This window comes from Bidens hawaiensis, unplaced genomic scaffold (assembly GCF_021521415.1).
Source record: "Bidens hawaiensis isolate Kalapana, Puna unplaced genomic scaffold, B.hawaiensis_p1.1 tig00009425_1, whole genome shotgun sequence".
Taxonomy (NCBI): Eukaryota; Viridiplantae; Streptophyta; class Magnoliopsida; order Asterales; family Asteraceae; genus Bidens; species Bidens hawaiensis.
This window is the reverse complement of record NW_027491697.1, coordinates 243,641-257,152: the sequence shown is the minus strand read 5'-3', so window position 1 is coordinate 257,152 and position 13,512 is coordinate 243,641. Positions and strand designations below refer to the sequence as shown.

General features: G+C 38.1%; 1 protein-coding gene across 1 annotated transcript; it reads left to right on the top strand.

Annotated features, from left to right (window-relative positions):
• Positions 1 to 4,624: 4,624 nt before the first annotated feature.
• Positions 4,625 to 9,366, top strand: LOC143532242 (uncharacterized). The gene is made up of 5 exons (XM_077027345.1): positions 4,625 to 4,646; positions 5,796 to 6,028; positions 6,114 to 6,461; positions 8,334 to 8,565; positions 8,634 to 9,366. The coding sequence occupies exons 1-5, from the start codon at positions 4,625 to 4,627 to the stop codon at positions 9,284 to 9,286; spliced, it is 1,488 nt and encodes a 495-aa protein (XP_076883460.1). The 3' UTR covers positions 9,287 to 9,366.
• Positions 9,367 to 13,512: the final 4,146 nt, after the last annotated feature.

The window sequence follows — 13,512 nt, the reverse complement described above, 5'->3', positions numbered from 1 at the left end:
TGCATTACTATGAACCATATATATATATGCTTGTCTAATCCTAATAATATCCAATGTACCCATTTCCCGACTTGCAGAATCATCTAGAAACAGATCCTGAGCCATCCGTAGCAGTGTCACTGAAATAGCCGAAGTGCCATCGATGTGGAGGTTATTGCAAAGTGCATGCAAGCTATCATAGAATCACCAAGTTATGACACAACTGACATTATGAACTGTGGTGGATGTTTCTTTGGGCCAAGGTGGGCCGCGGCCACATCACGTTTTCGCTCGGTAGCGTATTTTTTCCGGAAAAATCAAAAAATATATAAATGCATTGAGTTCGGCCCAACCAAGTTATTTGAATCTGGCCCAACCATACCATTTGAGTCCGGGCCAGCCTTGAATTTTTAAATAAAGAAAGTTTGTTTAAAGTCAAAAAGCGAGAAATCGTTTACGAAATAAACATACATATAAATAAAGGCTAAGAAATAAAACTACGCAAGCCCAAGCCCAAGCCCAAATAAATTTTAAACAAACAAACAAAAACATTAAACCCAAAATCCAACCCTACCATCCGGTCGATGTTCGAACACAACAACAAATGTAATTTTCATTGTGCGCTGGTTGCAGTGTGACTTACTGACTTGTGAGGTTCGACACAAAAGTCATAACATAAGCTCAGGTGAATTGGTGAAATCCTTTGGGTGTGAAATCGATTGTTTGGGCACTGTTGCTGTCTGTTGAGGCCTGAGGTTCGGAACTGGATCGTGTTGGAGTGAAATCGATTAATCTAAATAGTCAACATAAGCAAGAAAGACCAGGTTCGGCAATTCGCATTTCACCATTTTGTATTTCTTTCAATTTGGTAGGTTAGGGCTTGGAATTATTGTTTGACCCGACCCGAACCGGATTGCCGACCTAAAACTTAGACGCACAAAAAAAATTTGGGTCTTGTAACTTTCGGCCCATGCATACTAGATGCTCAAGATCCGCCACTAATTATGAGGTCTTGAAAGCCTGATGAAGAGATATAATGGATGCATTGGCAGGAAGTGAGTCTCACAACATGCACAAATGCCTCCTAAAACCAAAATAAGAAAATAAAACATGTTTAGGAAAAAAAAACAAAAAACAAGAGAAATAAGAGGCTGTAACATAATTTACAAATGAGAGTCTATTTGACTTGTATTTTACCTCGATCGAGTTGATAGAAAAAAAACAACCCGGACCAGTAAGTATACTGTGAGCTTTGGCTAAGAACAATCAACATGTTATAATTATAACATTGATGAAAAACACACGACTCAAACATCAAAAATCATCAAACCACGTTCCAAACACAAAATCCTCAAAGAGTGAATAATTCTTGTCAAATGCGATGCTTTAGCCCACGGCTAAGTATTGAATTAAGTAGGTAAATATTTTTAATTTTGCCGGCTAAAAGAAAGAAAAGAAAACGGCTAAGTGAAGCTTTAGCCCACGAGCAGAGTTGGAGCCGACTAAGAGGGAATGTAAGGGACCAACTAAGTGAATAAACACATATCTTGAAGCCTACTAAGTATAGAATTTGATATCAATCTTTTCTGTATTGTAATTCAAAGGAGATACATCAAGAGTTTTAAATAACTACATAGGGTCCTAACTAAAAGCTACATACAAGGAAAGAGATATATGGCCAAAATAATGAGATATGACCAATAAATTTAGTTAACCAATCATAAGCAAATGGACGGTAATTTACACTCCCCCTCAAATTGGAGCGTGTAGGTCACGAACGGCTAACTTGCCAAGAAGAAAGTGCAGTTGTTGTGAACCCAAAGCCTTGGTAAAGAGGTCGGCGATTTGGGCTTTACTATCGATCTCCTCTGGTTGTATTTCCTTCGATTCCACCCGTTCACGAACAAAGAAACAATCCATCTCTACGTGCTTAGTTAGTTCATGATAAACGGGATTGTTGGCAATGTATCTAGCGGCTTGGTTGTCACAAAACAATGGAGTCGGTTGGTCTTGAGTTAGTCCGAGTTCACTCAATAGCCAACGAATCCATAACATTTCACTAACTGTGGTTGCCATTGCTTGATATTCTGCTTCAACCGAGGAACGAGAGACCACAGATTGTTTCTTAGATTTCCATGATATTGGAGATCTCCCTAATTGTAACAAATAACCGGTTCTTGACCTTCTTGAGTAAGGACATCCAAGCCAATCCGAGTCAGAGTACGCTACAAGATCTGTGCCACCTTATTTTGATAATAACATTCCTTGTCCGGGAGTCATTTTTAGGTATCTCAAAACCCTTGTGGCTGCCTCCATGTGACTTTGTCGCGGGTCGGATACGAATTGGCTTAGCACATTTACGGAGTAAACTATGTCAGGTCGAGTGGCTTGCAAATAAAGCAGCCTTCCTATGAGCCGTCTATATTGACTAGCATCCACTCGCGGCTCTTCATCACCTTTTCCCAACTTCAAGTTTTGCTCCATAGGAAATGCACTCGGTCGAGAGCCTAGTACCCCACAATCTCTTAGTATGTCAAGTGTGTATTTACGTTGACTGAGAACTAAGCCTTCCTTTATTCGTGCCACTTCAATCCCTATTTCAGATTTCCTAGGTCTTTGATGCTAAATCTCTTGTCGAGGTAGTCTTTCATGTCGTTGATCTTTGATAATGTGTTTCCCACAACAATAACATCATCGACATATATAAGGACTGCTACAAAAATGGTTCCCCTTTTGTAAATGAAAAGAGAATGGTCAGCCTTGGATTGATTGAAACCGAGCACTAATAGGGCTGGAGTAAATTTTTGGTACCAGTTTCAAGAAGCTTGTTTGAGACCGTAGAGTGATTTTCTCAATCTGCACACTTGGTTTTCTTTTCCTTTATCGAAACCCTGAGGAATCTTCATATATACCTCTTCATTGAGATCTCCGTGTAGAAAGGCGTTGTTCACATCTAGCTGATGGATAAGCCAATCCTTCTTGACTGCCACTGCTAGGAAGGTGCGAACTGTAACGAGTTTAGCGACAGGAGCAAAAGTGTCGTGAAAGTCTACTCCTTTCAATTGCGTAAACCCTTTAGCTACTAGTCTCGCCTTATATCTTTCTACTTCTCCATTTGGCTTAAACTTCACTTTATAGACCCATTTAGAGTCTATGGCCCGCTTTCCTTCTGGTAAAGTTTCAAGAGTCCATGTTTCATTTTTTTCTAAGGCTCGTATTTCTTTCTCCATAGCATTTCTCCAGTTTTCATCCTGTACAGCTTGTTTAAAAAACTTTGGCTCGTTGATCGAGCCGATGGCCGCCAAGAAGTCTTTATGAGTGTCAGAAAAATGTTTATAAGAAATAAAGTTTGCTATGGAATGTACCGTTGAAGATTCTTGATTGGTAGTGGGTAAAGCATTATTGATGGATGGTGGGAGATGATCATCTAGACGCTTTGGTCGGGTTCTATTTCTCTGTTGTCTGCTTGGTTCGGACTCCTCATGGACCGTGTCATCCATATTTTCTGTTTGAAGTTTTTGTTGTGTATTAGATCCATAGTCAACCGTAGACTCATGGGACCCATTTTCATTTCCATTTTCAGTTTGGTGGCTTTGTTGTGTGGGTTTGTCATTGGAAACAGTAGACCCATTTTCATTTTGATCAGGCCCTTGTGCATTTTCATGTTGGGACGTGTTACTTGAATTCAATATTTCTTGTCCACTTTCATGTGATTCACTTACATTTGGGTCTCCAGCTTGGCTTGATCTTATATCACTTGTTTAGTCTACTGTTGTATAATACCAAGGCGGAAAACTAAAAAGTTTGTTATTTTCTTCTTTGTCAATAGGCTTAGAGTTGCTAAACGGAAAGGTACTTTCAGCAAAGCTTACATCCCTTGACACGACTATTTTATTATGAACCATGTCATATATTTTGTACCCTTTCGTTCCCGGTGGGTAACCTAAAAATACTCCGGGTCTCCCCCTTAATTCGAATTTATCTCCATTAGTGTCGATGTTTAAGAAATAGGCGAGACAACCAAAAACCTTCATGTGCTCATAATCAGGCTTTCGTTCGTTTAGGATCTCAAATGGGGTCTTGTTGTCAATGGTCTTCGAAGGAAGGCGATTAATTATATAAGCCGCGGTCATGACACACTCGCCCCAAAAACTTTTTGGCAAATTCGCCTCAAATCTAAGGGCTCGTGCGGTCTCGAGTAGGTGTCTGTGCTTGCGTTCCACGACACCATTTTGTTGTGGCGTGTGGGGGCAAGTCCTTTCCTGGATCGTTCCTTCCTCGGCATAAAAATTGTTCATTCGGTTTGAAATAAATTCTCCCCGTTGTCACAACAAATCCTTTTAATTAACTTTCCAAATTGGGTCTTAACCATTTTGTGAAATCTAATTATGCAGTCACCAGCTTCAAACTTGTGTTTCAAAAGAAAAACCCAAACGGATCGACTATAGTTATCAACGATTGTTAAAAAATAGTTTGCCCCTGTGAGTGACGGATGTCTATACCTCCCCCATATATCGCAATGAATCAATTCAAAACATTCTCTGCTTTTAATAGAGCTTACTTGAAAGGGTGATCGGGTATGTTTAGCCTTAGCACACGAGTCACAATCCACGGTTTTAAAGGAAGTGTTCTTAACAAAATCAAAATGAGAGAGTTTGTTACTAGAGGTATGACCTAGTCTTTTGTGCCATATGTCTATTGTGGACATCATTGCCTTCCTTTTATTCTCTATCATCTCGATGTGATACAAACCGTGTTTGCATTTACCTACTCCGATCAATTCTCTAGAACACAAGTCCTGCATGTAACAAAACTCGGGGAAAAAGGTTATGGAGCATCGTTGCTCTCTTGACAAACGGCTTACGGACAAAAGATTACATTTAAACTTTGGTAAATATAAGACCCCTTTGATAGTTGTTCCATTTGGCAAACGACAGTTTCCCCTTCCCTCGACATGTATGGAATCACCATTTGGTATCATAACAGGAGACTCATGAATGGATATTGTCTTACCTTCTAGCAGTTCGGCTTGGTGCGTTATATGTTCGGTGCAACCCGAATCAATTATCCAATCGACACTTTGTTTAACCTTGTTTGCCATGTTGGCTTCTGGTTGCGACCGCAAAAAACACAGTGTCCTCTTCGATCAGTTTAACTTTTGATCATATCTCTTTGATTCGGTCTACTGGCTTCGGAAGCGTGAAAATAGAAAGGAGATTTGGTGTCGGCATGTGTTTCTTCTTTTTTCTTTCCATCAGCCATGGCTGCAAATCAAAGCAGGGCGATATATATATATATATATATATATATATATATATATATATTAGGTTTGTTTCCGAGCGATTTAGGATCTTCGCTCTGATACCATATAGAATTTGATATCAATCTTTTCTGTATTGTAATTCGAAGGAGATACATCAAGAGTTTTAAATAACCACATAGGGTCCTAACTAAAAGCTGCATACAAGGAAAGAGATATATGGCCAAAATAATGAGATATGACCAATAAATTTAGTTAACCAATCATAAGCAAATGGACGGTAATTTACACTAACAGTCAAGGATGCCGGCTAAAAAGCTAGAGATATAGTCTAAGTTTAACCGTGTTTGACACGTGTTGAATTTGTATTGGTTGAAATTCGGTCCCGTTTACTTATCACAAAATCTCGTGCCTATAAAGTGGCTTGCCACTTGTTTGTTGAATAAAAACTCAATAATTGAATGGATATGAGTTAAAATAGACCGACTTATGTTTAAAATTTAGGTCAAACATGATAATTTTCTCTTTTATATAAACTGTTTCTCTTTTAAAATAGACGACTACTACTTGAATCTCTTAGATTGGGGAAGCACCAACGTTCTTGCCATTGCCCTGGGACATACAGTCTATCTATGGGATGCTGCTGATGGTAACACATCAGAACTCGTTACTGTCGATGATGATGCCGGCCCGGTGACGAGTGTCAAGTGGGCTCCGGACGGCCGCCACATTTCAGTCGGTCTTAACAGTTCTGATGTCCAACTCTGGGATTCTACCTCTAATAAACTGGTATGCTACTTTAATAAAACTTTTATGATTAAAAATATTTTTTGTGATTGTTTTCGAAATTTAATTACTTTTTTTAAACAAACAGTTGAGAACTTTGAGGGGATGCCATCAGTCTCGGGTCGGATCGATGGACTGGAACAGCCACATACTCACAACAGGAGGAATGGACGGTCAGATCGTAAACAACGACGTCAGAATAAGATCACACATAGTGGAAACATACTCCGGTCACCACCAAGAGGTTTGCGGGTTAAAATGGTCAGCTTCGGGTCAACAGCTAGCCAGCGGGGGCAATGACAACCTCCTGCACATTTGGGACCGATCAGCAGCTTCAGTTAACTCACCCACTCAATGGCTTCACCGGCTGGAGGACCACACTGCAGCGGTTAAAGCTTTAAATCTTGACCCGAAACCCAACCCGAATCTCTCACGGGTTTTTCGGGTTCGGATTTTTTTGGGTTGGGTTAATCAGGTTTCGAGTATCCATGAAAACAAAACAAAAAACAAAAAAATATTAAAAAACTACAATGCTAAATTTAAAGCACATATTATTCTTTGCGTGTAAGCAAATAATCAAACAATAAACCAACATAATTTGATAAAACAATCCAAAAGAAAAGTAAAACTAACTCGAACCATAATTGTCTTCAATTGGTTGTGATTTGGTTTTTCGATTACGATTGCTATTAGTAATAAACGGAAAACATCAATTAACAATAAACAATCGATCTTTAATAGTTGTAATGACAACAATCGATTAGGACCATATTTTGATAACGTTAGTGGCTAAAACTAAGTCCATTATACCTAAAAGTATATTTAATTTCAATACTAAAACTTTATTCGGGTTGACCCGAAACTTATAAATCAAACCCGAGAACCAACCCAAATTACTTCGGTTTGGGTTCGGATTAGTCTTTATTCGGGTTCGGGTTTTTCAGGTCGGGTTAGTTCGGGTTCGGGTACGTGTTTTTTCGAGTCGGGTTTAGGGTTTCGGGTAAAAGTGACAGCCCTAAATCCAACCAAACTTTCTACACTCATTAGCAGCTAAACTTTAATTGTTTTTTATTAAATAAATATAATTTATAATTATTATTCTTTTTTATTAAAAATGATTGTAACCCTTTACCACTTTATTCCGGAGTCGGGGGAGAGTGGTATTTTTTTTTTTACATTTTATTTTACAAAAGGGCATGCTGAATCATATATCTATTCATATATCGGGATAGATAGATTGACCATCACACCCGAGATCTTTGATAGTGACGGTATCCACTCATATGTCCATGTTCTATTCGGAGGAATAAAATAAAATTATAAAAAATAAGTTCTTTATATAAATATAAACAATATATATTTGATTTAAAAGTAGTTAAAAAATATAAAAATCATTAATGATTAATATTTATCTTATATTAAATATATATATATATATATATATATATATATATACTCAATTTTTAATAAAATTTATACTAGTATGTTAAAAAAAAGAACTTTAGATTTAAAAAAAATAATTTTTAAAGTTATTAAAAAAAATCAAGTTAAAACTAATTAATGTGAAAGAAAAAGAAAAAATAACAAAAAGAAAACCATAGATATCTTGACATGTGATATTGAATTAGTTTGCAAAGTGGTTTGGTCTATTTGTTTAAATTTTGAGTTTTATTTTTTATCATATAGTGAAACAAATCACTAATGGTTTACTAATGGGAAATTGGGAATAGTTAAAGAGATTGTGTGCTGTAATAAGCGAGCCAAACGTAAACTGCTGAGGAGTTAACATGTGTGGTTAAATTATTAGTTTTGAGTAAAAATTTATGTTCAGATTATTGTGTGATCTTCTTTTATGGTTTTTCTTATTTTACTTTTAACATTAATACTTTTTTTAGTCGACCGTGTAATATTTTACTACGCAAATCCTTTTAAGCTGTCTCTTTTACAATCGACAGGACCACTGCAGATGAATTAGCTCAACGTCTCACTTATCAGTCAGTCACTCTTCATTTTTGAGTGCTGGTTGAATGAATATCATCGCCGATTGAAATTATGAACTCACTCGAGAACCCTAATTTGCAAAAGCTACGGAATTTGGGTTCTTCGATTCATGAAGAACTCGCATCAGATGCTGAATTGATCGAACAAAACGGCGTTCGCCATTATCTAACGCAAGAGCCGATTTCATCTTCATCTTTGTCTGAAGTTGTGAAGAACCCTAATTTGGATCTCTCTTGAAATTAAGAAGCATATTGAAGCTGGGGTTTTTTCCTTTGAAACATTACTCAATTTAAATTCTTCATTTCAGGTTGCTCATGTGAAACAAGAGCCAGTTAAAAGTTTCAATGAAAATCAAGTGAAAAATTATACCAAAAAACCCGATATTGTTCCCGATAAACCCCGAAAACGAAAACACCGAAAGAAACAAGCTACAGCATCGGCTCCCGAAGTAACCGTACGCAAATGTGAGAAGTGGACAACAGAGGAAGAAGTAGTGTTAGCTCGGGCTTGGGTTAATGAACCCGAGGAACCAAAGATTGGTAACGATTTTCGCTTTTTATTCGTTGTTTTATCTTTTAGTATTTAGTAGTGTTTGTTTATTTAATAGATCATTGGAAACGCGTTCGTGAGAAGTTTCATAATACAATGGGTCGAGGAGAATACCGTAACCCTGACATGATATCGTCCAAATGGAGGGAAACCCGTCTAAAGGTTGAAAAGTTTGAGGGGATCTATAAAAAGAATTTTGACAACCGAGAAAGTGGTACGAGTGACCTCAATATTTTTCAAGATTCGTGTGACGAGTATAAAGCCGAGATGGGTTCGGCGTTTATTCATAATAAAGTTTGGGAGGTTGTGAGAACTTGTACAAAGTGGGCGAACCTCTCGTTGATAGGGCAATCGTCAAAACGGACAAAAACATCACCCCACGATGAATGTACTTGCCTAGCTAGTTCGGATGACCATTGTCGAAATGATTTCAATGACAAGGATGACGAGCTTGAAACCCAAGAGGAACCGATTCACCCGCCAGGGAGTAACAACAAAGGGAAACGGGCTGCATCTTCTAATGAGCCCGACTACAAGCAAAGCTTGGATAATATATTGTCGAAGATGTCAACGTTCCTTGAGTTGATGAGAGAAAAGCAAGAGTACTCTGATTTCAAAATACTTGCGGCTAATATCGATCACTTAACGGGGCAAGACCGTGAATTGGCCGAGAAGTTGAAACAAAAAGTTAGGGACAAATACAAGATGTAATAATATTAGGAATTTGAAAGGTGTGTTTATTATGTTATTTTTGTTGTGGTCTTATAAAGTTTAATGTTTTGTTTGTGTTTTATTTTTGTTACGAAATTTGGGTTTTTCGGTTCATGAAGGGACGGGTAAGGATTGTTTTGCATCGGGTTCTGGGGTGATTGATGGTTCAAGAAGCGATGAAAACGACACTAGGCATTTTATGGACGGGTAGGGATTGACTAGCTGTACAGAGATTATGGGGAAGTAATTGCGGAACGAGTGGAACCCGTTAAACAAGGGATGAATTTTATGGATCACATAGAGCCGATCACATTAGGTGTCATTGATGAAATATTTGGGCCCTTTAAGGCTTTAAGAATCCTAATTATATTATTCGATAACTCAGAAATCGAAGTCCCTACTGGGATCAAACAAGGCTGCTAGTGCTTGATCTACTTTGTTAATGAATTTGCAGAAGTGGTAACTCCAAAAATCATCACCAGCCTTTGACCGACTCGCAAGTCAATAGCCTTCTTTGTAAAGGAACGGCATTTATGCGTCACTCAATCTTGGTTTGCTGAGTTTAGGCCCGTTTAACCCATAATTGAATGTGGGTCAGATGTTTCCTTGTAGTTTTATTGAAGGTGTTAGGTGTTCATCCCAATTTGGGTGCATTGGCATTTTGGCAATCAATGTGCTTCTTGTCGAAATCCTAATCATGCTAATCGATTTCCAAATCATGGACGAAGAAAGCCCTTTCGAAGGGATGGTGGTCGTCTTAGAGGCGAACTACGATTATAAAAGGAGCATTTCTGTAAATTTATTTAAGAGTTTTATTTTTGGTGTGGGTCACCAATTTCAAGTTTCCAACTGCCATGGGTATTAAGTAGTGCATTGTTGCACTTTCTTTCTATCTTGTATGTTATTTTAACACTAGACCTGGGTCAGTGCCATGGCCAGGGACCACTTTGAACATGAACTTAACCGCTAGGGTGTAAACGAGTCAAGTCGTTAGTGAGCTACTTCAGAGTTCAGATCGGGTTGATTAAAGGGAGCAATTTTAAGAAAATATGAGGTATGAGATGTTTTCTATGGGTTGTTTTGTTAAGTATTGTTGGGATGGGATGGGATGGGATGGGATGGGATGGGCTGTTTAGTTTAGCTGGACGCCCACTAACCTAGTACCAAGTCAAAGTAAGAAAATCCGAAAATAGAATTAAGTATTTAAGTATACAATTACACCATTTGTGGTTTTAAAAATTTAATTTTATGACTTGAGTTGCTCATCCGTACCATCACCTATGCAAACTATTATCGCCAGCATGCAGCCGGCCTACCCCAGTCCACCGAGTTGGTATAACCTCGTGTAATTGGCAAAACACATAAGCTCTTTAGCTGATCAAGTCTTAAGTATTTAGAGGTACCTATCATGTATTTCTGATTTGAGTGATCCAAAATAATACAGATATTAATTTAAACGATTACACAAATAGGTTCACTTATCCCAGGTGACATCTTTACTACTACCACTCTACAACACACTATTTAATGGTTGCACACCCGAATGATTTGAAATCTTAATAGTTTTTCATTATTTTCTTTTCAGATTTGTTTTGTCACTGGTTCCTTGCATTATTCTATAAAATTGTATATGAATCACCTCCTAAAACAAGGAGTTAACATTTTCAAATATAAATAATGGAAGTTGGATGTTAGTGTAGGACCATTTGTTTTATATACTCAAAGATGTTCGTGAGTTAAATCACAGGAATTAGAATCCAATGAGTTAATATTTTAAGTAGTGATGCCAGCTAGTTTGACACATAACTTGAAATTAGAATCATTGTTAGGCTGAGGGGTGTGGGGGGCTCTAATGGGGGCACGAGTGGGGGCTCCAGCCAATAATATTGTGACGTGTGGCAGAGAGAGAAACTGTATAAGGGGGGTGTTGGAGCCCCCGTTGGAGCCCCTGGCCCTGGTGTGGAGGGGCTCTAGCAGGGGCTCCAGCGGATTTTTTTTTTTATTTTTTTATAAATATATTCAAAAAACGTATTATTAAAAAAACTCATAAATTATTAAAAAAAACATACATTAAAAAAAAATACATTAATATCTAAAAATAAAATAAAAATAAAAGTACTAAAAAAAACATTATTCTTATTCTTCGGCTTGGTCTTCTTCGATCAACCTCTTTCGGATACGTTCCTTTTGCTTTTCCATTAGCATTTGATCGACCGGATTTAGGTTACTGAAGTCTCTAGTAAGGAAGTCCAAATCTCTCATTCGACTTTTTTCCTTTTTGTCATTAGAGACCACCTCCATGGTTTTGTTGAATTTATTGAGGGATTCAACAAGATTGGCGATGTTTACGGCTTCCCCCTCAGCCGGTTTTTTCCCCTTGGCGTCCCGTCCCAATGGCCGCCTCCTCGGCGGTGAAGACGTTTCCTCCCCCGCAATGTTTAGGTCGAATCCAACGCGGCAATCCGACCCGGCGGAAGTGCTATACGCTCCAGACGAAGTAGTTTTAGTCCGTTTCGGCCCTACTTCCGCATCAAGGTCCGGCGCCACCAGCTCAACCCACTTGGAACACCTTTTCAACCTCTCCCACAACTTTACATCGTTCCACGTCTTCACCGTCCCATACCTCCGCAAACACTCCTGCTTCCACTCTTCGACAGTGAAATTGTAAACCGCCAAATCATCACTGCCACTTGGTCTCATACGACCGCTGTTCCTGTTGAAAAAATTAGTAAACAAGCCAACAAATTTTCTGATTTCGGACCACCGACCCGAAATCATATCGGCATTCCGCTCTGTACTCCCAACGAGCGTATAGAACGTCTCCCTAACCTTTGTCCAAAAAATCTTGCTCTTTTGGTAGTCGGCTGCAAAATGAATAAATAAATTTGTAAGTCATTTAACTTTTTTATTAAAAATCATTTTTAAAAACGTTAAAACATTTACCGCAACGCCGATCCTCAGAAATGACTATCCAAGCCCGACACAAGGCTTCCTTCTCATCCGATGACCACAGAGTGGTTTTCCGTTTCGTCCTCGGAGTCGAAGCCGGTCCCGACCCGTCCGTTGCAACTTGTTTTTTCCGGTGGACGCGTCTTCTTTGTCCCGTAGCTTCACCGTGTGATTCTTGTGTCTCCGGAACAACAAAGTTAGGAGACGGTTGTATGATGTGACAATCGTCAATTTCAGGTTAACCTCGTTAACTCAACTCCGTAAATTCGAACTTTAAGATCGTTGAATCTATAACGCACACTTCATTACATTTAAACTAGGGTTTAAATGACGCTTAACACTTACTACATGTGTAGTCTTTCGGGATTTGCACCGAAACGCAAACGAGTTGACGCAAGCGATTGATAAATAAACGACAAACGTCAAAACACTAATTATGTGATTATTATGTGTTAGGTATATGTGTGTTACTTGATTGTTATGTGGAATGTTAAACAAGAAACAAGAACTAATTAGTTTAGGCTAGAGATGTAACACTTGAAAGATTAGGGACTAGAATGTAACTTGATTATCTATAAATATAACCTTAACACTAAACCCTAACTTATTATTATAAACCTACAACTCTAATCGGCCCTCCCCTTGCTCTTCTTGGCTGCCGTCCACTTTCACACACATATACACCATCAATTCAAGCCTTTGATTGAAGAACTAAGTGCTAGGAAGGTATATTTGATCATCCTTTACCTTCTTGTTGTTTGATTTTGATGTTTAATGGGTTAATTAAAAACCCTAGGCAGCCGATTTTCATGAGTATGTATGAGTTAACATGATGGTTGTTAAATTCATGATGATTGATAACTAGTATTGATGTTGTTGCTTGATTGATTGTTGTCCTTGATTTGAATTAGAACACAAACCCTAATCTTGTATGTATGGTGTGATTGATATGCATGGATAGTAGTTATAGTGTCTAGAGGGTTATATGGATGCATGATAGTTCATAGATTGTTATTATGTTGAGTTTTGATGTGAACAGATTCTGGACAGAATATATATACGATGTTTAACTGACTGTAACGAAGTGTAAACGTGAAAATTGATTGAGATTGTGGGTACTGCAGTAAACTAGGTTGAGTCTAGTTTCTATAAAGTATAAATTCGTAATTTTTGGATAAGTGGAAGTATACTTTTATGATTTTACAAAAATGTGATGCAAAGCTGAGCTGTTAGACCTGCTGTTAGGTTATGTTGTAAATATTATATCTCATGAACTA

Coding starts and splice junctions, on each gene's coding strand:
- LOC143532242 (XM_077027345.1), top strand. CDS start 4,625: ATGAGAGAGTTTGTTACTAGAG. Junction 6,029..6,113: donor ATTCTACCTCTAATAAACTG/GTATGCTACTTT, acceptor TTAAACAAACAG/TTGAGAACTTTGAGGGGATG. Junction 8,566..8,633: donor ACCCGAGGAACCAAAGATTG/GTAACGATTTTC, acceptor TTTATTTAATAG/ATCATTGGAAACGCGTTCGT.